Genomic DNA, 27200 nt, shown 5'->3' with positions numbered 1-27200 from the left:
ATGATTCTCTTTCTCTTTATTTATATTTATATGTTTATATATATATATATATAGATATAGATATAGATATATAAACAGTATATAAATATATCCAGGAAGCATACCCACCAACTTTAGGAAGTAGATATCTCTGGAGAGAGGTACAGAAATGGGACTATGGGGAGGAAGTCTTTAAATATATCTTTTTCCCCCCCAAGAAATAAAATGTTATGAAGATCTGAAGTAATACAGCAAAATAAATCATGTTAAAGCTAGGTGGTAGACATAGGTCTCTGTTATGTGACTTATATAAAAAAAAAGAACGTTTGCATTTTAAGGTTCCACAATTTATTTTAGTGTCACACAGATAAAGCATCTTCACTTTTCTATTTTAGTGGTATCCATCAGTCATACCATGTCTACTACATCATAAAGGGTTAAAATGACTTTTGTTTTAAATTCTTCTCTCCTATTGCTTAGCCTTAGTTTCATGGTCTCCTGTCTTTCCCATGAATGAGTAAACCATTTTTATTGGCATTTAAAAATAATCTGGACTCATTCTACTTTGTAATAGAACTCCTCATACATAGAAAGTTTGGGTACTTTATAAGCATAATTAAGAAGGAGAATAAGGCACATGGTTTACGCTATAAGAGATTTTTAACTAAAAATAGCTAATGAAATAATTCCCAAATCAAAATTTTCAATTGAGTACTTTTTATAGAAAATATTTTATTTGCACATACTTAAGGTATCACAAATGGATTTATTATAGAATTAAAACATTGGTGATGTTTTAATTATGAAAGCCCTAAGAATTAAGCCGCTCTTCAGATTACTGTCAATACTCATTCGATTTAAATTTAAACTTCAGGGTCTTACTGCACTTTATATCTGACAGTTTGCAAACCAGAAATAAAAAAGGAGCTAATTTCTGATTTCTTAGCTTGACATTAAAAAGAAAAAGGTTAGTAGCTTCTAGGTAGGCTTGATGATCATTTACTACCACTCATAATAAAAAGCAGTGTAATTTCTCCTTCCAAATACTTCTTACTCTGAGAAGATGCAAAGTAAAAAAGCACTAGTCAAGCACCAATACTTTTATTAATATAAGTTTAAACTAAGAGTGTTCAATATTCCCATATAATTTGGCACTGGGTAATCTTACCTGTTGCTGGAAAGATACTGGCCAATTTTCTCTTGATTGTTCCAGAGTAGACGATGTAAAGCCAGCACATTGCCATCACTGATGAAGGAAAGACTATGATTTACTGCATCACTTGTGGGACAATCAGATGCTATATCAAGGAAAAACCTTGAAAAATGCAAAAGTCATTAGAATTTTCAAAACCAGATACACTCAGACCTATGTTTGAATTAGATTTACATGAGGTAACTATGTGACATAACAGAGATTACAAATACAAAGGGCTTGTTAACACAACATGAATATCATTAAACAAGACAAGAAAGTTGACTTTCCATGTCTGATACCCAGCTTTAGCTTCAAAGTAGGTTCTGAAGTCACAGAATAACAGAATTTAGATGAATGAGACTTGGAGAGAACCTAGTACTTTTCAGCTATGGAAACAGAGCCCCAGACAAGATAAAAGATCTCTTCAAAGTTACACAGTCTGTTAGGTCAGAGCTTATGTTCTCTTAACTTTCCATGGGGTAGTCAATCTGCTATAATGAATCCTATGCTGACATACACTTTTCACTTCAATATTGCTTGTAGTCCAACAATTTTCTAATTACTCATCAACTAAATCTTAATGAGTTTGCATTATCTGGTTTAAAGTGTCTAACTTTTTAGTTCAGATACACTTTGAAACTGAAGTATCAAAAATATTCTAATTTCAAAAATATCCTGATTATACAATATTATGTATTATCTGTACCATTTTGGTTTTAATTTTCACTAAAAGGAATCTTTCCTCTCCCCCATATTATAGCACCTCAAATCCTTTTGGTACATATGTCAAAAATCACACCTGGTTTTCAAATAACACAAAACAGAAATCAGTACCAAATTATAAAGAATATGGATTTACTTCAGCACTATCTCTTATAGCAAAATAAAGTAAGGCAAACTATGTTGCTGATCTAGAGAGGTAAGAAGGAAAAACAAATCTACACAGAACCTTCATGTAGGTTAGGTACATGGACTTAAGTGAAACTGAAAATCTTTGATTCAAACAGAGCAATCAACTTAGTGGCTGGCTGCTTACCTTCGTGCTGCATCAAAGTTGCTTTTCACGAAATCATTAAAAGGCCGCATATGCTCTTCTTTTGTGAAGAGAACATGATTGGCAATACTCTGAAGTATCTAAACAATAAAACGGGGTTATAATGAATCAATAATTTACTGTACACGTCTACACACATATATATTCTTTAAATAATATGAATTTTCTTGATATAATTTCTACTAGGAGTTGAAATAAATAATTCTTCATTCTATTTTTTTCAAATATAAATACAGTCATTATACACACATATATTTAATATATGTAAATATATATTTAAAATTTTAAATGCCCCTTTCAATAAAAAAAAAAAATCTTACAATATACATTTCAGTCTGCATTTCAGGATTACCAGGATGACCACACAGAAAATTATCTTCAGAAAACAAGATATTTGCTAAGAAATTTTCCTGTAGTTATAAGGCCTATCAGGTGTCAGTCTAGTGAAATCCTTTGTAACATAAACAAAATAAAAGCATATTAACTAAAAAACCAGGGCATTTCAAAAATATATTCAAGAAGAAAGTACTGTGAACAAGAAAAACAAAAATTTAATTGGAAGAGATATTTAAGAGAGAGTTATCAAAATAATTCTTCACCTTTGACATTAACTTCAAGCCCCTCTCGATTCTAGGTGGTGGCTTTTTATCTAAAATCCCTGCTTCATACGGAGAGACAATAGCAGGATTGATAAATCTGAGGAACATGGCACTTCCTACTGCACCGATGCTGTTCTGAGGAAAACGCTGGCTAACCACCTAAAAACAAGGAGTTGAAAATTGAGTATATAATTTTCATTAAAACAATGAAATGGAAAGAAAAAAACTCAAAGGTCAAACTTTGCATGAGCTCTGAACTGACCAATCATGGAGAATAACACATTTCTATTTTTTCCTACTCCCAAAACAACAGTAAATAAAGTTTATACTCAATTCTAGTCCTGCATCATTTTAAAGTATAATTAAGGCATGTAACAGGAAAGAAAAACCTAATGGATGAGTTGTGTAGAAGAGACCTAAAAAAAAAGATCTTAATTTCATCATTATTGTTTATACTGCAGGTTTGATGAGTAATGAAAGCAGACCAAATTTTCACATTTTACTAAGATTAATTAGACACGAGCTGGTCAACTCTTATAAGATGCAGCTAAGTTTTCAACAGAACACCCTGAAACAGCCTATACCTAATAGTAAATAATTACATTTTGCCATCTACCTAGTAAAATTGGATTTCTTTACCAAAATGTTTACCACTCGAAAAAACAAAATTTAGTTTTCTTAGATTCCCACTGAGAGAAAAAAGTTACTTACAAGTAATGTTACTGCCAATTCTTTTTCTTCACCAGCAAGCTTTATAATATAAGGGCCTACCTATTATTTAAACCAGGGAGGAAGGGGAATTCTTGGGACCTAAAAGAAAAAGGGATCCCACCAGCAGAAGAAAGAATTCTCAATATACAATCTGTCAAATAAAAAAAGTAAAGGATTCAAGAAATGGTTGCCCACACTGAAAAGCCATGTGAACCCAGTATTTAAACATGGATTTACTTTCTCTTTATAAAACACTCTACTTTGAAGTTAAAGTAATAGGTAGATTAGATCAGGAAAAGCATTATGAAGCTGGTTTGGCTCCTATCTCTTCACAGTGCCCCTACTTTAAGTTAATATATGAAAAATATATTATTCTGGAATTTATATTTTTTACATATACCACACACACACATTTAGTTTTTCTTAAAGAATATATATGTAACATTTTAATCTCTACAACTGTTCTTGCTGGGTGTGGCAAACCGTGGCTTAAAACAGCAGTGACTACAATAGCGGATCTGTAGTACTCCACTCAATATTTTGGGATGCCAGGGATTCCCAAACAATATTGGGAAAAAGTGAGAAAATGGAATTTATGTGCAGAATCCCACACAACCCTATTTTGCTTCACAATGCCTCAATAAAGTAATACTTTTGTCATGAATTCACAAGGCTCACTGATTCCAGACTAGCTCTGGAAAGAATAAGGATTATTTCATTTTATTCTACTCCATTCAGTGTTACATCTGGTCTACATTTTGAATGTGTTCTTATTCACTTCCTAAAATATCAAAATAATCTTCTACCATCTCTGTTAGAAAATTAGTAAAAGTAAGACTCTAGGGAATGCTTTTTTAAGCCCAAAAAAATCTTTGTAAGAGTTGATAACAGAGGTGAGTTATAACCAATATATTCTCACCTGTATTTAAACTACACAGGTCAGGAAGTTTTGTCTGTGTTATGGCACTTCAGATGCTCACTACATGAAGAACAGCCTTACATTTGAATAAGGGGAAACTGGCAAAGAAGCTAAATATAGCAGCCTTAGTAGAATGACTTTAAAACCTAAATACTGCTTCAGAGTTATTTTTAGCGGAAATACTTTTTTTTTTAATGGACTTGAGAAGAAAATTCAAGTGTTTTTACTATTCCAGTACAGTAAACAGATATGCATTTACACAGACAAAACTTCGCTTTCAATTTTAGAAATCTTACAGACCTCCATTACTACTGAGTTGTTCTTGAAGATTTCCTGAACTGTAATCTTAAAACAGAAGAAACACATCAGCATTCCAACAAGATTTTAAAGCTTTTAAAAAATAATTTGGGAAGACGGTTAAAAATGCCTTTATATTTAATTTTAAATGGGTTGTTTTAAAAGAACTGGCATGTATTCAGTTTAACACATCAATATCCTGAAGCGGCTTTTAAAAAGCTAAAAGCCATAGTTTGGTTTTCAAAGAACCAGTTAATTTATGAAACACTAACCTGCTAGGAAAGTCTGTCTCATAAAAAGGCAATAATGTATGCACATGGAGAGGTCTTTTAAAATACACATCTGAAAGTAGCTATCTACTGCTTTTCTCTAGGACAAAAAGATTTAAAGCATGACTCAGGTTTATACCTGCTTTCTATTTAAAGCTATTCAACTTCAGAATTTAATGAAAATCTAAGTGAAATTACTTCCCAAAGGGATACTACTGTTAAAATTTATTCAAAGTGCTACATTTTCACCATCTCCCACACCTTCAAAAACAGCTCGTGTCAAAACCCAAAGTATCCACACCTCAGGAACATACGTTGTTTCATGTATCATATAAACATGTAATTTCACTGAGGGTAGGATCAGTGTATTTTTGGAATCAAGATCTGATAAAACATCATCAGTATTAATAAAAATGCTGTATAACAAGTTTTGTGAACAAATCAATTTATAAAAGTATTGCTTTTTCTTTCACTACTAGTTAACATCAACGTAAATTTTACCTTACAGATATACCCCAACTCAAATGTTTTGTTTAATTCATAAAAATCTAATTTGGATCCAAAAGACATCCTGCATTAAATGTTAAAGCTGGGCCAGTCTGTGTTTTCAAACTAGCTATCAGCCAAACGTCCCTTTTACTCCCCTCGGACAATCTGAACTACATGATGCAAATACATGTAATCATAAAGTGTGTATCAGCAAGAGGATCACTACCCATACATGCTTAGTTACTGCAAATTCTCCCTGAGTTAGGTTGGCAATGACATTTTCAAAGTAAACTGAATAATATATATTTGAATATAATAAACAGTATTATCTCTAATATATGACTACACAGTCATATACCAGAAGCCAGAACCTTCTCTATATATTTTACTTATTCCAATTCATAATACATATGCCCCAAAAGAAAGGTAGCTTGCTTAAAAAAAAAAAAAAAAACATTAGATTCTGTTCAGCAAACAACCCCACAAAATGACATTCTAAATTTATAATAATTATACAGTCTTCGTACTTCGGAATGTGTTCCAAAGTATTTCAAATTACCAATTAGATCTCCTTATTTCCATTAGGACCTCATTATCACCTGTGCTGAGAAATACATTCCAAAATTTAGTGTTACTAGAAACTTAAAAAAAAATTCTGAAAATAACTCTAGTAGAAAAAATCATTTCAAAGAACAATTTTAGACAAAATCTTAATAAAACAATGTTAAGAAAGCTAGAAAACATGCTCTAAAGAAACACAGTAAGCCTGAATTTTAACTTATGTCATACACTACATAATGGCATTAGTATAACATTGAACAAGAGTGTTAGAAACAATAAATTAATTTCAACAGTGATGGTGTATATTATGTTAAACCCACATATGCTGAGAATTAGAAGGCTGAAGCATTAGGAAGAAATGTTTTTATCAAGCAAGAAGTTCACCCAATCCAATCCATTTGCTCACTGGTGACCAAATTTACTTAACATACTCAAGAAGGAAACCTTGAATGGACATAATAAAAGCATATGTCTCTAATTTTAATTTAGTTCTGAATTTAAAACAAATTTATAATTATGAAGCTTAGATACAGAATGACAGATGAAACCAGATGAACCCTATATTCTAAATTACACCTTTTTAAGAAAAACTACATACCTAAATCATAAAGATTTCTTTTACATCTTCCTCTAAAATCATTCGAATTATATGAACAAATAGAGTACTCAAGTTTGGTAAGGATAAGTCACATTGACAAAGAATGGCAAATTTAAAATGAATGTATGTTATATTTTGGACACATTCCATTCACTGGAATAAAATAATTGACTACCAATGATTTTCTTCCTTTTAAATTAGGGAAGTACACAGAAGTAGTATATTCATATATCATGTTTGCAAAATAAGTGCTTATAAATATGAACTCAGTGAGTTTTCTTTTATTTCAAAAGTACTGTGTTTTCAATCCCAGTAATTAAATACTGGTGTTCTCTAAGGCAAAACTGGTTTTACTGTTCAAGTTTCTACAAGCTAAGCACAAATATCTAAGTTATGCCCAAGGCTGTCTGCATACAAATATAAAGGGTAAAAAATAAAATTTAGCAACTTTTAGGTAAGATTTGGAAAGTAACACATTCCCTTTATATACTTCTAACAAGTAAGCAAACTTCCACCTCTAGGAAAAGGAACCACTAACATTACCTGCAAACAAGAAGCAAGAATGAAGAGAGTCAGCATTTCCTAAGGCCTTGAAATTAAGTTTCTTTTGCATTCATTTATAATTTAAAAATAACAATAAAATTAGACCAGGGATATCCAATGCAACAAATGCCCCCAAATGCCTTTGGGATAAATCAAACCAAAGGAACACAGAGAATGTTTCAGTGTAACTTAATTCCAGGGTTAATTGAAATGAAAGCTATTTTGTGCCAGAATTAGTAGAATGATTTTACAGTGAAGGTCAAATAGGCTGAAGTGAAGATGTTCTTAACAAACAGCAAAGATTTTTGTTTTGCTTTGAAAGAAACAGCTAATAAAAAGTTCTCCAAACTTACTGATTTTTTGTTTTCCTTTTTTTCTTTTACTGTAGCTTTATTCAGTAGGGAGTGGCAAGTTGCCTACAGAACAGAGATGAGCACAAACAAGTCACAGCACCAACTACAAACAGCAACAAAAACAATGTTGGCTTGTACATAAAATTACACGATAAAATGTAACACAAATGGAATCAACAAAAAATTAGAAATCAACTGAATTTTGAGGGATGAATTTTAATCCTGGATTTTAATTTTTATTACATTTGAAGCCAAAGCACTAAATAAATGGCAAGAAATGTTGAGATTCAATCATATCTACTATTTCTGGCTATAAATCACAGAAAAGCTCTCACCAAGTAGATTTGAGGGTATTAAATATTTAATTTTAACTCCTAGCTTTTAATAAATTTTATATAAAATGCTTGTTTATAAGTAGATTATACACTAAAAACACTTTTATGTGTCTACGTAATTTTTTCTTGACATGTATCTCTGTGTATCCTTCAATTGACTTAAAATTCCTTTTTTGATATCTGGAACTTAAAATTCTACTGATTAAAATACTAAAAATTAAACGACTAAATAGAAATTTCACTTTAGAGATTTTAAATTAAAAATATCTCAAGTCTCTTTCTCTTAAATTACTCTTAAAATTTCACATATTTTTTAATGTTTATAGGCTACTTTCCTGAAATGGTTCTAATAAGAGAAAGTTAAAAGTTCCCGCAACATTTGGGAGAAGAATGTTATCAGCTCAACTAGAAATAAGCATTAATTAATATTAAAGTGAGGAAACTGCAGAGAAATTTATAGACTAAAACTGCACGCCTGTTTAAAACTTTTTACATAGTACAGCTAACTATCAGAACGTCTCCAAAAAAAAAAAAATCCAACAACAAAAAACATAAAGACTTATTGGTTTCATCTCTCAGAGCTCCTTCCAGGCTAAAGAGTTCTTTTAAAATTAAAAGACTCCTGACTGTAGGAGATTAGTTGTTTTTAAATTTATAATGTTTTCTAAACCAAATTAGGATTGGTTCTAATCCCCTGATACAGGGCATCTTATTCTAGCAGTTCTAGGTAACCCACACCATAAACCATAAAAATTTGGGCTTAAAGTTAGTTAGTTTGACATTCGTCCATCCATCCATTCATCCAAGTAGTTATTACACACCTACATGCCAGACACTGTTCTAGGCGCTGGGACACAGCAGTAAACCGAAAGGACACAGTCCCTTATCTCATGGAGCTTTGATTCGAACTTCAGAGTATATACAAAAGCACAGTTGTTGTTAGGAGCTGTTGAGTTGATTTTTGACTCACAATGATCTCATGGGACAGAGTAGAACTGCCCCAGAGGGTTTTCTAGGCCATAATCTTTAGAGGAGCAGATCACCAGGTCTTTCTCCCACAGAGCTGCTGAGTGGATTTGAATCACCAACCTTTTGATTAGCAATGGAGCACTTACCCATTGTGCCACCACGACTCCATATAAAAGCACTAGTAAACAAATATATCACAAAAATGAAGTTTTATGAATTTTTTTTTTAATTCTGGTATACAACCATCCTTTATAGCCTTAAATTATGTAGACTATTTCTGTTCAGAGAAGCCAATTTACCAGTACTGGAAAATCTATTTAGAAATAAAATTCATTTATAGTAAAAGAATTCCATAGAACTTAAGAGAATTTCCATTCTAGGAATTCTTTTCCCTTTACCAAAACTATCAGGAGGAAAAGTAGGAACAAATACATGAGAAAATGGCTTAATTATAAATCTGACACATATTCACAGTTGGCCCTTCCTATATAACTTTAACCCAAAGTCCACAACTAAGGAAAGCCTATAAAATAACAGAGCTAGTTAAAGCAGAATTTGAAAAAGGCTTAACAGTCAACATATGAGCTCAAGTAAAAACAGCTGAAGCTCAGAGAAAATTTATTCGCTAGAGAAATACTCACTTAGCTTTCAAAATTTCCCCAATAGATCCCAAAGCAGGAGCCACATTTACTAGGAGACAAAAATACACCACAATCTACTATTATCTATCCCTCTCAGCAGAACATAAAAGCACAAAGGTACCATTATGTTACTGCCAAAATCAAAAGGGCACAGAAAAGCCAGAGGAGGGAAGATGAATAAAAGTAAAAGAGCGAACCAAAGGGAAAAAATACACTTGGAAGGAGACACAATGAAAGAATATCTTGACATCAAAACTTTTTTTCTTTCTTTTTAAATTACTGACTGTAAAATTCCCTGTTATCAGTCACTTACTAAAAAATGAAACCTTATTTATAAACAGCATATAGTTGCTCCATAGGACCATACATTCCTACACTGTTAAGCTTACCTAACACTTCAAAACAATGCACTGATACAACATTTAAATTATCTTCTTAAAGAGAACAATTTTACATGAAATTTTAATATGATAATTCAGGTCTGTTACTAAGATAATGCAGGATACTTTATTTTAGTGCTTTAAAAAGCACAACACATGGCATTTAATAAACCACTAATTATCATCTAGATCTATTCCTGAGTTATTTTCATTGTTTCCCTCCTTTCCCAACCATGAAAGTTGGCAAGAATCTTTTCACTTGGGTAGGGGGATGGGGGAATTTCTTCATTAAATATTGCCTAAGTACTTTCTAAGTTCCAAGCCCTGGTCCTTTTACTAAGGCTTTATCATTTCTTAGCATCATCATCTCAAATTGATATCCAGTTTGCTGATGATAAATATTTTTCATTTAGGATGACAACCACCTGGAAAATTTCTATCAAAATCTACTAAACCATGTAATCAGGGAGTCAGTCCCCATTCGCTGTTAGCCAGCTAGAGTGAAAGCCACTGTCATTTTAGAAACCAATTTGCTAAGAATTACTACTAGGTGACCAAGAAGGCCACCCAGACTATTTTTAATGTGGGCTCACTATTTCTTACCTGCCCAGTTTTATAAACATAAAATTACTAAATTAGATTTAAAGAGAAAACTGAATAAGATCCAAACTTAAGATATTATTTACTGTATAAGTTTCATAAAATAACTAAACAACCTTCCAGCCTCAGACTTAACTAGCTGAAAAAACTATGTAGGGCTCTCTAAGTTTTGTTCTGCCTTTTTTAAAAGGCAGAAACAGTCATGATAAATTAAGAGAGACTTATTGCTAAGCATGCTTTATCATCTATGTATATTATGAGAAGCTTTTTTTTTTTTTAAATAGCTACAGCAGATACATCTTTATAAATAGCAATGGGGAAAAAATTCACACAGAGCAGCCTGAAACAGCTTTTCAAAATGGTGATTTCACTGCTTATGTCTCCCAGCAACCAAAGCCCTATGCTAAAAACAAATGGCTGGGAATGACTCTGCAAAGAAAGAGAGAGAAAGGCACAGGTTTTGGCAAACGAGTAAAATTCTTCCCTTATACCCACCCTGTGCCTAACTCCAGACCCACTAATGTTTCTTCTTGAATCAAAATTCACACAGGCTAATGTGGACGATGGCTCAGGACTGGGCAGTGTTTTGTTCTGTTGTACATAGGGTCACTGTAAGCTGGAACTGACTCAACGACATCTAACGACAACAACAATGTGGATATATGCATTAACCTCTCTTGGAATGAATAAATCATCCCTAAAAATGCATATGCAATTCAAAAACACAGTCAAGGCCATAAAAGGACACAGACCTAATTCCTTCAACAAGAAGGGGATGACTATGGACATCAAACTCACAAGCATTACTTGCAGCGCTAGTGTTAGAAAGTCTAATAATTTGGTCTGAATGATGATGCAATATATCTTATAAGTAGCATTCTACATAAAATAAACAGAGCAATGAGTCTGTCCTGGGAAAACGTGACACAAACACATTTTAACATTTTAATGAGGAAAGCAAAATTAAGAAATCAAGTATTTCATAATGCAAAAAGTGAGAAGTAGATTTGCGTCATGTGTGAAAGATTCTATAATTAATTTTGGCAAAAGTAACAAAAAAAATTCTGTAACATATTTCATTTCAGCTGCAGCCATCATACCCAACAGATCCAGGGCACTTTAAATCTGCTCCCAATGCAAGGAAATTAATACTTTGAACGTATCCCCTCAAAACAGTTTAACATACCTCCGAAGCAATATTTGTTTATTTCAAAGCCAATTCCAACAATAATTCTTAATGTATTACTCATCCAAATTGACTAGTTTAGTCAACCATCCACTAACAACAGCTAAATCCCTCTTTGGTAAAGTATCCTTCTTCCTAATTTAGCTTTGGATTCATAGTGGTAATTTCTAACCTTAAGCATACCTGGTATAAACAGTGGCACACACTTCGAAGTTGAGGAGGGAACTCCGAGGAGGAACTGATGATGGCATGGAAGAACTTTTCAGTCATCTGAAGGAGATTCCGCTGGTTTTCTTCCAGGCTTTCTGACTGTTCTAACCTACCAAAAAAAAAAAAAAAAAAAGGTAAAATTAAATATTTCTGCTCAAAAAAAATCACTCCTTAAAAGAGATTCCTTAATAGACATTCAGCTAAATAGTGTGTGGGCCTTGCTGGCATTCTGAACTATAAAAACTTTTAAAAAAAAAAAAAAAGCAACTTTAAGACAACTAGGAAAAATTTAACACAAATTTAGTCTTAGGGATTATTCTGAATTTTAGCGGGCGCTATGATAATAACTGGACATACATTTTTAAGTCCTTATCTGTTGGAAACATGATTTCTGGAATATGATTTAAAATTCCTCAGAAGGGGATGGGGGGAGAATAGGGAAGATAGATAAAACAAGAACAGCAGAATGCTAATAACTGTTGAAGCTACATACTGATGGGTATATGAGGATTCATTATATTATTAGACTATATTACTATATTAAACATACTGTGTTTGAAATTATTCAATCAGAACAATTTATGCAGAGTCAAGAATTTCTTAGTCACTCCACTGACCAAGTGGGATGGTTCTATTTTTCTTTTTCCTTTGACAACTGAAGTTCTTACTATGACTTTTTCAATATTTATGGCTTATAAATCCCACCATTACTCAAATATTTACTTGCTCTCGCTGGGAGGTAGAGCTAACATGGCACTACAGACAGAAGCACCACACCATCCCTCCACAGCAAAGACCCGAAAAATAAGTAAAACAGAGACAAACATCAATCTTGGAACCCTAAGTATCAAATGAAGAGATAAAATAACTCAACCAAGCACTGAATGGAATAAGAAACTGACAAAGAACAGACAGTGAGGAAACATATGGAGTGGAAGTCCACTATCAGCTAACATGGCACGGATTTGCCATCTTAAGACTCCTCAGCCGGTGAGATCAACGGACTGGGAGTACGAGAAAGCAGCTTCACGGAGCTCCCAGCAAGAGACAGACCACCTGGTTACCAGCAACACACTCCACCCCCCGACCCCACCCCAGCCTCTGCTGCCTGCCTGCGGTGGTCATTCGACCAGAGAGGCACCGGCTCCATGCTGCTTGGATTCATCTCGCTGGCTCCTTCAGTGCCATTTTTTTGGTTGCTGTTTTTGCTACTATCGGCTTCTTTTGGTTTCTTCTCTCTCTCTCTCACCTCCTTCCCTTCCTATCAAACACCTGATTCCGTGTGCCATTTCCACTTCTTCTTGACAGGCTGTGAAGTGCCACTTGGCTGGGGATCCACTTCCCTGGTCCTTACCACCATGTCGGTGGGATCCCTGGGGACATTTTTTTCCTTTTTATTTCTCGGTTTCTCATCTCTACTTTCCTTCTTTTCCTGTTTCCCGAATACCTGGCACTATGTGCCATCTCTACCCCTTCTAGATGGGCCACTTTCCTAGCCCATGCTGCCAAGCCAGTGGGCAACCCTGGGGTTTTTTTTTTTCTTTTTTTATTACTGTATTTTAGATGAAGGTTTACAGAACAAACTAAGTTCTCATTAAGCAGTTAGTACATGTATTGTTTTGGGACACTGGTTACCAACCCTATGACACGTCAACACTCTCCCTTCTCGACCTTGGGTTCCCTATTACCAGCTTCCTATCCCCTCCTGACTTCTAGTCCTTGCCCCTTGGCTGGTGTGCCCCTTTAGTCTTGTTTTATGGGCATGTCTAATCTCTGGCTGAAGGGTGAACCTCAGGAGTGACTTCCTTACTGAGCTAAAAGGGTGTCCGGGGGCCACAGTCTCAGGGTTTCTCCAATCTCTGTCATGACAGTAAGTCGGGTCTCCTTTTGTGAGTTAGAATTTTGTTCTACATTTTTCTCCAGCTTTGTTTGGGACCCTCTACTGTGATCCCTGTCAGAGCAGTTAGTAGTGGTAGCCAGGCACCATCTAGTTGTACTGGACTCAGTCTGGTGGAGGCTGTGGATAGTTGTGGTCCATCAGCCCTTTGGACTAGTCTTTCCCTTGTGTCTTTAGTGTTTTTCATTCTCCCTTGTTCCCAGTGAGGTGAGACCAGTGGAGCGTCTTAGATGGCAGCTCACAACCTTTTAAGATCCCCGACGCTACTCACCCAAGTAGAATGTAGAACATTTTCTTTATAAACTATGTATGTTATGTCAATTGAGTTAGATGTTCCCCGAGACCATGGTCTCCACAGCCCTCAGCCCAGTAATTTGATCCCTTAGGGAGTCTGGATTGTCTATGGAGCTTACATGAGCTTGCCTTGGTCAAGCTGTGCTGGCTTCCCCAGTATTGTGCAGTATCTACCCTTCACCAAAGTTACCTCCTATCTACTGTCTATTTAGTGCTTTTCCATCTCCCCTCCCTTGTAACCATCAAAGATTGTTTCTTTTTGTGTGTAAACCTTTTCATGAGTTTTTATGGTAGTGGTCTCATACAATATTTGTCCTTTTGTGATTGACTTATTTCACTCAGCACATCCACCGTGTGTATATACCACAGTTTATCCATTCATCTGCTGATGGGCATCTAGGTTGCTTCCATCTTTTTGCTTTTGTGAACAATGCTGCAATCAACATGGGTGTGCATATGTCCATTAGCGTGACAGCTCTTATTTCTCTAGGATATATTCCTAGAAGCAGGATTGCTAGATCATGTGGTACTGCTATTTCTAGGTTTCTAAGGAAGCGCCATATCGTTTTCCAAAACGGTTGTACCATTTTGCATTCTCACCAGCACCACATAAGAGTTCCAATCTCCTCACAGTCTCTCCAACATTTGTTATTTTCTGTTTTGATTCGTGCCAGTAACGCCAGGGTGAGATGGCATCTCATTTTGGTTTTGATTTGCATTTCTCTAATGGTTAGTGATCACAAGCATTTCCTGATGTGTCTGTTAGCCATCTGAATGTCTTCTTTGGTGAAGTGTCCATTTCCTTTACAACCTTGGGGATTGTTTTTTTCTATTCTCGATTTCTTGTCTTTCTCTAACACCCTTCCCTTCTCTTCTCCTGAACACCTGGCACCGTGTGCTATCTCTGATCCTTCTAGATGGGCTATGAAGTGCCTTGCCACTGAGGAACCACTTCCCCAGTCCACGGCACCACATCAGTGGGCTCCCTTGGGGATTTTTTTTTCTTTGCTCAATTTCTTGTCTCTACCATCCTCCTTTTTTTTTTTCCTGAACACCTCTCACCATGTGCCAACTCTGCTCCTTCTAGATGAGCTGTGCAGTGCTGTGCAGCTGGGGAGCCACTTCCTCCGTCTGCACCACCACACCAGTGGGCTCCTTTGGGGCATCTTTTTTTTTTCTTTTTCCTCTTTTCTTTTCTCAGTTTCTTGTCTCCACCTATCTTCCTTCCTTATCCTTCTCCTGAACACCTGGCGCCATGAGCCATCTCCGCTCCTTCTTGATGGGCTGTGCAGTGCCACTCGGCTGGGGACCCGCTTCCAGTGGGCTCCCTTGGGGCATTTTTTTTTTCTTTCCTTACTTTCTTCTGTTTTTCTCGGTTTCTTATCTCTCTTTACCTCCCTTCCTTCCCTTCTCCTGAACACCTGGTGTTGTGTGCAATCTCCGCTCCTTCTAGACGGACTGTGCAGCACCACTTGGCTGGGGACTCACTTCCAGTGGGCTCCCTTGGGACTTTTTTTTTTTCCCCTCAGTTTCTTGTCCCTCTCTACCTCCCTTCCTTTCCTTCTTCCCAACCACCTGGCATCTTTTTTTTTCCCTTGGCTTCTTGTCTATCTCTACATTCCTTCTATTCCTCTCTCCCGACCACCTAGCTACGTGTGCCTTTCTCTTTTTTCAAACCTACTTTCTTAACGCTCTCTCCTTTCCTTCCTTTCCTTTCTCCCACCCATCTAGCTGCGTGTGCTGAATCTGTCTTTATTCATAGGCTGTGCCTCACCACCTGGCTAGAAAGCCACTGACACATGGCTTTCCCGGGTGTGCACCACTCCAATGGCAGGCTCCCTCAGCACTTTTTTTTTTGGCTCTTGTTTCTCTCTCCTCTTTCTCTTCCTTCTCACACCCACGTAGCTCCACACATACAACCTCTCCCCTCCCTCCTGCCTATATGTGCCATGTGCTGAACACTGCATCCCCGAGCAGCACAGGCACAGTCTACCAGAACCTGCCCTGCACTGATCTCCAGCCCCGCTCTGTCAGCCCCAGTACGTGCCACAAACAACCCATCCCAGCCCCTCCCCTTCCGGTGGACCTGCCCTGCTGCACCACAGCTGAGCTACTGGCCCTGCTCACTGGACAAGCTGGTGAGAAGTATCATGTCCACTGACAAGTAAACAACAAAGAATGCCCAGCCCACCTGCTCAGACACAACCAAATAAAATATTACTTGCTTTCTTTTTAACACCAGATCCTGTGAATCTTCTTGAAATTCTCTTTCCTTGAGTTTCATGACCTTGTATTGCCTACCTGGTTCTACACTCTTTCTGTGCATAGTACTTCTCTGGGTCAGCTTCCTCTTCTTAAAATTGTGGGACAGTACACCCCCCGCCCCACTGGAGGAACTCTGGTGGTACAATGGTTAAGCGCTTGGCTGCTAACCGAAAGGTCAGCAGTTCAAACCCACCAGCCACTCCATGGTAGAAAAAAACCTGGCAATCTGCTTCCGTAAATATTACAGCCTAGGAAACCCTATGGGACACTTCTACTCTATCCTATAGGGTCACTGTGAGCTGGAATTGACGTGACTGTACACAACTGCCACCATCACCTCCCAATGGCCTTTTCCCTAGACTCTTTTGGCAGGTTATTAAAAATCTCTTGGCTTCAATTATCCAGCTCTATGCAAATGACTCAAATTTTCTAACTACTAGGTCTGTTTTCTTTTTAATTATAAACTATTTCCAACATTTAATAAAACAGACACTCATGTATTCACCACTAAGATTTAACATTAATATTTTACCATATTTCTTCTGTTTCTTTTTCATTGTTTTTAGAAATGTTAGAGTTACAGCTAAAGATCAAATCCCATCCCATTCCCCTCTATTTCAGCAGCAGTGACAATCCTGAAGTAGAGAATTCTTCCAATTCATATTTCTCTAATGTATGTCCTTACAAAAGTATTACACATATTCTTGCAGACATACACATATATGAATGTTTTTAAAATTTTCATGAACTTTCATTTTTCATGTTTTACGTTTCTGAGATTTATCCATGTTGTACGTGAAGATCTGGTTTACTTTAAATACCGCATAAAAATCCACTGTATTGTATATCATGATTTACCTGTTCTTTTAATGAAATGAGGTTATTCTTAATTTTTTACTTTTACATGTACTATTGCAATGAACGTTCTTACGCATATACATTCTTGTCCATGTACTCTACAGGGTAGCTATCTAAAATCAGAACTGCTGAGTCACTGAGTATATGCAAATTTAATTTTATTAGATATTGCCAAACAGTTCTACAAGCAGTAGTATATAAAGAATTCTCCTACATTCCCAACTGTGATGGTTAACTTGGCTAGGCTATGGTTCTGAGTGGTTTGGCCTAGTACTAGACTAGTGCTGTTCCACAAGGTAATCTAATGTAATACAGTCAGCTTCCACAATGTAATGTAATCAACCAGCTGAAAAGGGAGTTTCCTTAGGGTGTGTTCTGCCTTCAGACTAAATAGATATTTTGACAGAACTCATTCTTTCTGTCTCTACTCTACACTCTTCCCATGACCTGACGTACAGATGTTGGGACACAAGCCTCCAGAAGTCTGTAGCCGGCTGCCTGACCCACAGATTTCAGACTTGCCAGCCCCCTACAATCCCATGAAGAAGACCTGGTGGCGCAGTGGTTAAGCTCATGGCCACTAACTGAAAGGTTAGTGGTTCAAATCTACCAGCCGCTCTGCAGGAAAAAGATGTGGCAGTCTGCTTCTGTAAAGATTTACAGCCTTGGAAACCCTACGGGGCAGTTCTAACCTGTCCTATAGAGTTGCTGTGAGCTGGAATCGACTTCATGGCAATAGTTTGTTGCTGGGTTTTTTTTTTTTTTTTTAAATTTAAACAATCCCGTGATTCAGCAGAAGTCTCCAGCCTGCTGCCTGACCTATGGATTTTGGACTTGCCAACCCCCGCAATAGCATGAGCCAATCCCTTGAAGTAAATCTCACTCTCTATATCTACATATATTTCACTGGTTCTGCTTCTCACATATTTAGTACATGAGTTTTTTATTTTTTGCCCATCTGATAGATAGGAAAGATGTCATGTTTTTAACTTCTATTTCTATGATTTTAATAAGGTTAAACATGCTTTCGTATATTTTGTGGCCATTCAGGTTTCCCTTATTTTGAACTGCCTTTCATACCCAGTCTGAGATTTCTAATGGCTAGATGTTCCACCAGTACCTAAAACTCAGAATACTCAAAATTATTTGATTTTTTTCCTTCTACTCTTATGATTTACCTTGTGCTCCCATGTTGTCAATGGCACTGTCACACCACCTCAATCACATCACTCAGACTACTTCTGATATCACCTTTGCCTGCTCTACTCCATTACTCCCCACATCCAATCAGAGTTGCTAATTCTTATCAGTATGACCTCTAAAGTCTTGGTGTCGTGACTAAAGGCAGAGATTCCAGTGGTAGAATTAAAAAAAAACAGTTGTTGTTGAATCAACACAGACTCACGGTGACCCCATGTGTGTCAGGGTAGAACTGTGCACCACAGGGTTTTCAATGGTTGATCTTTTGGAAGTAGATCACCAGGCCTTTCTTCCAAGGCACTTCTGGGCTGACTCTAACAGCTACCTTTCTGGTTAGGAGCCAAGCACTTAACTGTTTGCACCACCAAGGGAATCCAATCACACTCATATCCACCTCTTTACTTCTCCTTTGGCATGTGGTTGTACATGAGTGAAAAACTGGTAAGAAGAAAGAGATACTGAATTGACTCTTAAAATCAAAGGTCCACATAAAAACAAATATTTCAGAGAGTCTCGTTTTCCTGTAATTCTTCACTTATGCCATAAAGGATCCTTTTTCTGGATTTTTTGAACCCACCTCCTAGTGTCCTGTTAGGGCACTGGAGACAAAGGAAAACTGAAGTCTCTTTAGGTTGGACATGAGATATGGGATAACAGGAACTGAGGTAAACAGGCCTTCAGAGTGATGCTTTATATAAATTTAGCTAGGATTTAGGCTATGTTTAATATTTGTTGTAACTATAGCTGTCAATTTCCTTTAGTGTCCTTGTTTTTGTCTCCCCTGTTGCCTTTCAGTTTCTCTATAAATACAGTGTCTTGCAGCTCCCTAGTTGTGATCTACTGTTAGTATACTCTTCTATAATCTTATGATTAAATCTGTTTTGTTTTTTTTTTTTTAAACTGGACCAGAGTTCCTAGGCTGTGACCTTGAGAAGAGCTTCTTAGTCTTTTTTTCCTCTCCTTAAGATAAGAAAGTTAGAGGGGGCTATAGCTGGCTAACTGCCCTTCCCCCAGCTCAGGTCCCTGGGTGGGGCAAATAGTTAACACACCTGGCTGCTAACCCAAACGTTGGAGGTTTGAGTCTACCCAGAGGCACCTCTGAAGAAAGTCCCAGCACTCTACTTCTGAAAAGTCAGCCACTGAAAACCCTATGGAGCACAGCTTTACTCTGACATGCATAAGGTCACCATGAGTCAGAGTCAACTCGATGGCAAGTGGGTCTTTTTTTTACTTAGAGTAATGTTATGCATTGAACTGTGTCCCCCCAAAATATGTGCCCATTTGGCTAGGCCATGAGTCCCAGTATTGTGTGGTTGTCCTCCATTTTGTGATCTGATGTAATTATCAGATGTGTTGTAGATCCTAACCTCTATGATGTTAATGAGGCAGGATAAGAGGCAGTTATGTTAATAAGGCAGGACTCAATCTATAGGATTAGAGTCGATCTCTTTTGAGATATCAAAGAGAAGCAAGCAGAGAGGAGAGGGACCCCATACTACCAAGAAAGAAGAGCCAGGAACAGAACATGTCCTTTGGACCCAGGGTCCCTGTGCTGCGAAGCTCCTAGACCAGGGAAGATTGATGACAAGTACCTTCCCCCAGAGCTGAGAGAGAGAGAAAGCCTTCCCCTGGAACTGGTACCCTGAATTCAGACTTCTGGCCTCCTAAACTGTTAGAGAATACATTTGTTTGTTAAAGCCATCCACTTGTGGTATTTCTGTTACAGCAGCACTAGATAACTAAGACAAGTAGTCCACCTTGAGGGTAGGCTTTTGTTACAAAGAACAGAATACTACGGGCATATTCCTTGGGATTATTTCAAACTGGTTACTTTTCCTCTTTTTCTCTGATCTGCACAGTAAGAACCTGGTGGTGCTCCTGGAGGTAAAACTCACAAACGTGTAGGGTTCCCCTAAAACGGGGCCCCCAGGAATTTTAACTATCAGGCTAGTCTACACTTAGCCTCGAGTGCTTTGTCAATTACTGTTCAAACGTTCCAGCAGTTACTGGCCCCAATGGGTTCTGCTGCCAGTAAGCTGTGATTCTCTGTATTCACCTGTCTCCAGTTTTTGAAGCAGCAGTTTACCCTGTGACCTCAATTCTCTGATGGGTCAAGAAGAGTTGTTGATTTTCAGTGTTTTTCTTGTGCGGACAGGATTGACAACTTCCAAGCTCTTTACATATCAGAGAGGCCCTCAATTTGATTTTAAACAACCTGAATATAGGAAGTTTGTCATCTAGTTGTCTTATCTGCACCATAGAACTTACTACAGATTTCTTTCAGGCAGTTAAGTTTACTCATTAATAATTTTCCAACCTTTAGAAAGTGAAATTGCTTGATGGTAATAAAATATAAGATGGCTTTAAAAGAATGTTGCCTTTGAGTTTTAAACCATAACTATTTTAATAAAATTGGCTAATTTAGTGTAATTTCCAATTAGAAATTACAATTGATACTTCAGCAAAGGCAAAGCCAAAAATACCAGTTGATATAAAGTGCTGAATAATAATTATTTAGGAAGAGTAACCATCAAGAAGCTCTGAACTTGAATTAAAAAATATGACCTAAAGTTCCTAACTGAATGAAAGACAGGAAGAGAACATTGCCATGTAGCTTTTAAAAGCAAGCTTAAGATAACTGGGTAAAATCATTCATTCAACAAATATTTACGAGCAGTAAGCCAGACACCATGCTGAACACTCAAGGAAAGATACAAAGATGTACAAACTCCCACAGTCTAGACGGGGGATTCATAGAATAAATGATTACAATTAAGTGTTAAAATGATGGTGTGTGTGTGAAAGACACAATGAAGAACAGAATAAAGATGATTTCTTTGCTCATGTGTAGTGTGTATATATGGGAGTATACATGGTGACAGGTAGAGAAAGCTTCACAGAGATGGTGATTTTTAAATGGCATCTTGCATTACCCCTTAGCCTCTTTCCCTTCTCCTAAGGCACTCATCACTGTAGGAGGAGTGAATTAGAAAAAGAATTAAGCATGCTCAGTTCACTGCCCTCCTCTCCAACCTGGGGTATGCCCGCCTGCACAGAAAATGTATTCTGGTCTTCTCTCTACTTGTGAGGTAAACAGCCTGTCAGTCTCTGTGAGGGAAGTCTGTCATTACTCACCTGTGCTAGGAATAGGGTAGATGACAATCATTCAAGGTGAAGTATTAGCAAGCCTTGTTGCCCACAGAATCTAAAGTCATATTCTTAATATACTTTCTCAGAAATAAATGTGATATTTCTGGTACCCTCCCCCCTTTCTTCTCTCCTTTTTGGTTTTGAACTTGGGCAAGGAAGAGGGGTATTATTTATTAGGCATCTCCATTCCCAACGAATCCCACATGCCAAGCACTTAAAAAAAATAATGACATGTGCATATGCCATTGGGGTTAAAGGAAAGAGTACATATGAAAGAATGGTAAGAGGTAAAGGTGGATTATAGCCAGACTACAAGGCAAAGGACTCTGTACTTTATCTTGCAGTCAATGGAGAACCACTGATAGCTTCTAAGAAAGAAAGTGACTAAAAAAATTGTTTCAGAAGATTAATTCCTACAGCAAATCACCTGAAAATGACAAAGACTGAATACTGGGACAATACTTAGGATACTGGCTAAATAAACTATGATATAGTCAAACTATGAAATATTATAAAGTAATTAAAAAGAATGAGATTGATGTTTATATACTAACATAGGAAGATCTAAGACAGATGGGTAAAAGAAAATCAAGTTGCAAAACCATGTGCACAATACGCTACCATTTATATTAAGCATATATACATTACAATATATATTTTCTTTATATGTAAATGCATGGAAAAAGGGCATAAAAACAGACTAAACCCGTAACAGTACTTCGTCTCTGGAGGGACTAGAGGTGGTAGTCAAAGAGGCCTTAATGTTATCTGTAATGTATATTTGTGCATAACTTTTGTAATTAAAAACTAATTTTACGAGTCATGGGGAGAAACTATGAGGGCCTTGCTTCAAACAACAGTAATGAAAAGATGGAGAGCAGTTGTATGAGAGGATGACAAACCTGGTAGGATCCACTTCAAAGCTAACATGTTGCCAATCAGAAGATGTGATCACAATTCTTAGTAAAGGATCCAGGAGTTTCTGGAGGTAGGTAGCACCATATACCTAAAGAGATGCACAAGTAGGAATTTATTATGTCTGCTCCATATATCTTGAGGAAAGAAGACACTCCATTCGGTACACGCCGCACATAATCATTGTTTGGCATGTCCATACAAAGAATGATGAACGGATACAAACCTTGAAACAGAATGTCATTATTTTACTGGCCAAGCTGTTGCCTCGGAAAAGAGTCTGCATGGAGTCTGCCAATTCTACTTCCTTAGAAAACATGTTCCAGAGCAACTGGTAGAGTAAATGCCGAGAATCAAATAGAGTAACCAGAACTCGAGCTAGTTCATCCTGAGAACAAAACAAAATTGGGTTAGTGTAACCAATTTCATTTTTTCTTAAGCAGGAAGTTGACAACTGGCAGAAAAGCAAATCCAAAGTTGACAACTATCTGTCAAATCAAGGTAAATGGTGACTCATTAATTTTCCCCCTGGAATGTATCTGTGTACATCTGTCCACAACATATGATTGTTTATATACCCCTGCAATAGCAAGGATCCCTGCAATCCTTAAATCTAAGGATTAACTGGTAAAATGTAAGTAACAGAGGCACGGGCATTACCAGGAAATCAGAAAAACTCCAGGACTCAGCTCAAATTACATAACAAAATGAAAGAGAGTAGAAACAGAGGATTTTCGCAAAAACTTGAGTTTCATTTACAAAGGCATTGGCACAGATCATTTTCTTAGAAAATCACTGAGAAGGAATACACCTTGGTGGCCAAAAGAGCTCTACTCTATTCTCATACAGTTGGGGGAACTCAGTGAACATTTAACATGGACTAGGCACAGAAACAACAAAAATGCAAAGACTTCAAGATTTTCAAGAAACAGGAAGAGGAGGACCTGGGCAGTTGCATTCAGAACCGAGATCGAACATGGCATAGTAGTTAGACATCTCCTATATCCCTCTTACAACAAAGACCTGGAAAAACAAATGATCTGATTCTATGTGAATATCTGGGAGCCCTGAACAAGACAAGGTTAAGAAATCTGTCTTAGTGATACAGGAGAGGGAGACCGTTTTGGAAGAGGTGAGAAGGGCCAGAGCCACGGCGGCAAAACTGCAGCGCCACAGACACGCCGGTCTGCGGTGAAGCAGGCAAACAGCTGTGCTGTGTGCGCGCTCAGGAAGCATTTTCCACATCGAGAAAGACCCGGCAGCAGAGATCCTGCTTGGACACTCCGAACCAGTGAAGAGCAGCTCCAGAGAGGCTAAGAAAAGTACATGTGTGTACCCTTTCGCGGTGATTTAAAAAAAAAAAAAGCCCATTTGGGAAAAACCTCTCTCCCTTTTACCTACTCCCTCTGCGCTCTGCATTGGGAATCCGCTGGGCCAGAAGTAGATCCCAAAATGTGCCCCTGACCCATTCTCCTGGCCTTGTAGAGGGAACAAATAAGCTGCTGGCTCCCCCAGGCCAGGAACACAGGGTCGGCACAGCTCCTTTGCTGGGCACAGGTATCAGGGGTCCACAGACTCTGAGTGCCTTATACCCCTGTTTAGACTTGTGGGGACCCATCTCAACAGTGTTAGTCCTCACTGCCACAGTACAACGGGGCAAACATCTGAAGTTTAACTTCAACTACTTCAGCTGTGAACTGGCAGATTTGTGACCCTCGAAACAGCCCTGCCCCTTAAGTAGGCACTTTTATCGATCTGCAGCAGGGGCTTGAGGGCTGGTGGGAGCAACTAAAGCACCTAGTCACCTGCTACAGGAGTCCAACAAAAAGTGGTGCCCTCGAGTCTTTACAGCCAACAGAGTGGGGTGCTCACAGTCCAGCTGCAAAACTCACCTACCTACTCATCCTAGAGAATAGGGACACGCTTTCCTTCTATACTCTCAGGTGCAGCCATCAGCCCCCTGCCTGGCTCAGCACGTGACACCCTATCACAGCCAGAGTCCAGTGCCTGCACCAATCACCCATGCCTCTCTAGGACTAGGGGTGAGAGCCTGCATCACACACTTGGTGACCGACTGCCTGAACACCCAAGCTGAACCCATATAAGAAAAGTTAACAGACTCCTATGTGCACATACTTACTTACAGAACTAACTACCTGGTGACAACGTTAGAGATCCAAAGGTGTCAAAAATCAAACTGGTGCACACGAGCAGCCTATTTGGGCATATCAAAACAAAATAAGAAGCTAGGTCTCACTAAGCAAATACAAAATAAAATTATAATAAATTACTGATGGCTCAGAGATAACAGTCAATATCAAGTCACATAAAGAGGCAGTCCATGACGGCTTCAGCAAGCTCCCAAAATAAAGAATCAATAAATTCTCTGGAGGAAGAGAACTTGTTGGAATTACCAGAGGCAGAATACAAAAGATTAATATATAGAACTCTTCTACAAATAAGAAAGGAAATTTGACAGAATGCAGAAACAGCCAGGGAACATATAGACCAGTAGTAGCTGAACTTAAAAAAGTTATTCAAGAACATAATGCCAAATTTAATAGGCTGCAAGAATCCATAGAGAGACAGCAATCAGAAATCCAGAAGATTAACAATAAAATTTCAGAATTAGACAACTCAACAGAAAGTCACAGGAGCAGAATTGAGGCAGTAAAAGTTAGAATTAGTGACATTTAAGATAAAGCGCTTGATGCCAACTTATTTCAGGAAAAATCAGATAAAAGAATTAAAAAGAATGAAGAAACTCTAAGAGTCATGTGGGACTCTATCAAGAGAAATAACCTACCAGTGATTGGAGTACCAGAATGGGGAAGGGGGGGATAACAGAAAATACAGAGAAAATTGTTGAAGACTTGTTGACAGAAAATGTCCCCGATATCATGAAAGATGAGAAGATATCTATCCAAGATGCTCATCGAACCCCACATAAGGTAGATCCCAAAAGAAAGTCACCAGGATATTATAAACAAACTTACCAAAACCAAAGATAAAGAGAGAATTTTAAGAGCAGCTAGGGAAAAAAGAAAAGTCATCTACAAAGGAGAGTCAATTAGAATAAGCTCGGACTACTCAGCAGAAACCATGCATGCTAGAAGGCAATGGGATGACATATTTAAAGCCTTGAAGGAAAATAACTGCCAGCAAAGAATTATATATCCAGCAAAACTGTCTCTCAAATATGATGGCAAAATTAGGGCATTTCGAGATAAACAGAAATTCAGGGAATTTGCAAAAACCAAACCAAAATTACAAGAAATACTAAAGGGAGTCCTATGGTTAGATAATCAATAACACTAACTAATGGCGCAAGACTAGAACACAGGACAGAGCAACCAGATATTGACTCAGATATGGAAATCGAAAATACATCAAAGCTAAAACAGTGAAAACAGGGAAACAGATATCAATATGTAAAAAAGGATAATATTAAAAAAAAAAAGAGGGACTTAAAAAATGGAGACATTGATTTTCTATATGGAGGGGAAGTTAAGGCAATATAAAGTAATAAAAGACTAGTATAAATTTAGAAAAATAGGGGTAAATATTAAGGTAAACACAAAGGAATCTAACAATCCTACAAATCAAAATAAAAAAGTAGAAAAACATAAAGACCCAGCAAACACAAAATCTACAACAAAGAAAAAGATGAAAAAAGATACATAAAGAAAAACGACTCAGCACAGAAAATTGAGAACAAAGAAACTTTGAACAACACACAAAAAGAGATATCAGGATGACAGAACTAAACCTGTACATATCAATAATTACACTGAATGTAAATGGACTTAATGCACCAATAAAGAGACAGAGTGGCAGATTGGATAAAAAAGCATGAGCCATCTGCATGCTGCCTACAAGAGACGCACCTTAGACTTAAAGACACAAACAGGCTAAAACTCAAAGAATGGAAAAAAATATATCAAGCAAACAACACTCAAAAAAGAGCACGAGTGGCAATATTAATCTCTGACAAAAATAGACATTAAAGTAAAATCCACCACAAAGGATAAGGAAGAGCACTATATAATGATCACAGGATTAATACACCAGGAGAACATAACTATAATAAACATTTACGCACCCAACAACAGGGCTCCAAAATACATAAAACAAACTCTAACAGCTTTAAAGAGAGAGAGAGACAGCTCCACAACAGTAGTAGGAGACTTCAACACACCACTTTCGGTGAAGGACAAAACATCCAGAAAGAAGCTCAACAAAGACACGGAAGAGCTAAATGCTCCAATCAACCAACTTGACCTCATAGACATATACCGAATACTGCACCCAACGGCAGCCAAGTATACTTTCTTTTCCAACGCACACGGAACATTCTCCAGAATAAACCACATATTAGGCCATAAAGCAAGCCTTGACAAAATTCAAAACATCGAAATATTACGAAGCATCTTTTCTGACCATAAAGCCATAGAAGTAGAAATCAACAACACAAAAAGCAAGGAAAAAAATCAAGCACATGGAAACTGAACAACACCTTGCTGAAAAACTACTGCGTTATAAAAGAAATTAAGGATGGAATAAAGAAATTCATAGAATCAAATGAGAATGAAAACACATCTTACCAGAACCTTTGGGTCACAGCAAAAGCAGCGCTCGGAAGTCAGTTTATAGCAATAAATGCACACAACCAAGAACAAGAAAGGCTCATAATCAAAGCATTAACCCTACAACTGACACAAGTAGAAAGAGAG

At 37.3% G+C, this 27200-nt stretch overlaps 1 protein-coding gene across 2 annotated transcripts in view; it reads right to left on the bottom strand.

Annotated features, from left to right (window-relative positions):
• The window catches only part of NF1 (neurofibromin 1), a 256616-nt gene that overhangs the window by 108102 nt on the left and 121314 nt on the right, over positions 1–27200 (bottom strand). Inside the window, exons 28-34 of one of the 2 annotated variants that reach the window (XM_004385389.2) lie at positions 22694–22855; positions 22455–22558; positions 11862–11997; positions 7568–7630; positions 2828–2986; positions 2211–2308; positions 1148–1294 (exon numbers count right to left, since the gene is read on the bottom strand). In XM_004385389.2, coding sequence (XP_004385446.1) covers positions 1148–1294; positions 2211–2308; positions 2828–2986; positions 7568–7630; positions 11862–11997; positions 22455–22558; positions 22694–22855 — 869 coding nt within the window. The remainder of the gene's footprint in view (positions 1–1147; positions 1295–2210; positions 2309–2827; positions 2987–7567; positions 7631–11861; positions 11998–22454; positions 22559–22693; positions 22856–27200) is intronic. The other variant, XM_004385390.1, reaches the window with a different exon arrangement.

The sequence above is a fragment of the Trichechus manatus genome, unplaced genomic scaffold, assembly GCF_000243295.1.
Source record: "Trichechus manatus latirostris isolate Lorelei unplaced genomic scaffold, TriManLat1.0 scaffold00138, whole genome shotgun sequence".
NCBI lineage: Eukaryota > Metazoa > Chordata > Mammalia > Sirenia > Trichechidae > Trichechus > Trichechus manatus.
The sequence above is the reverse complement of the archived record's forward strand: the minus strand, read 5'-3'. Positions and strand labels throughout refer to the sequence as shown.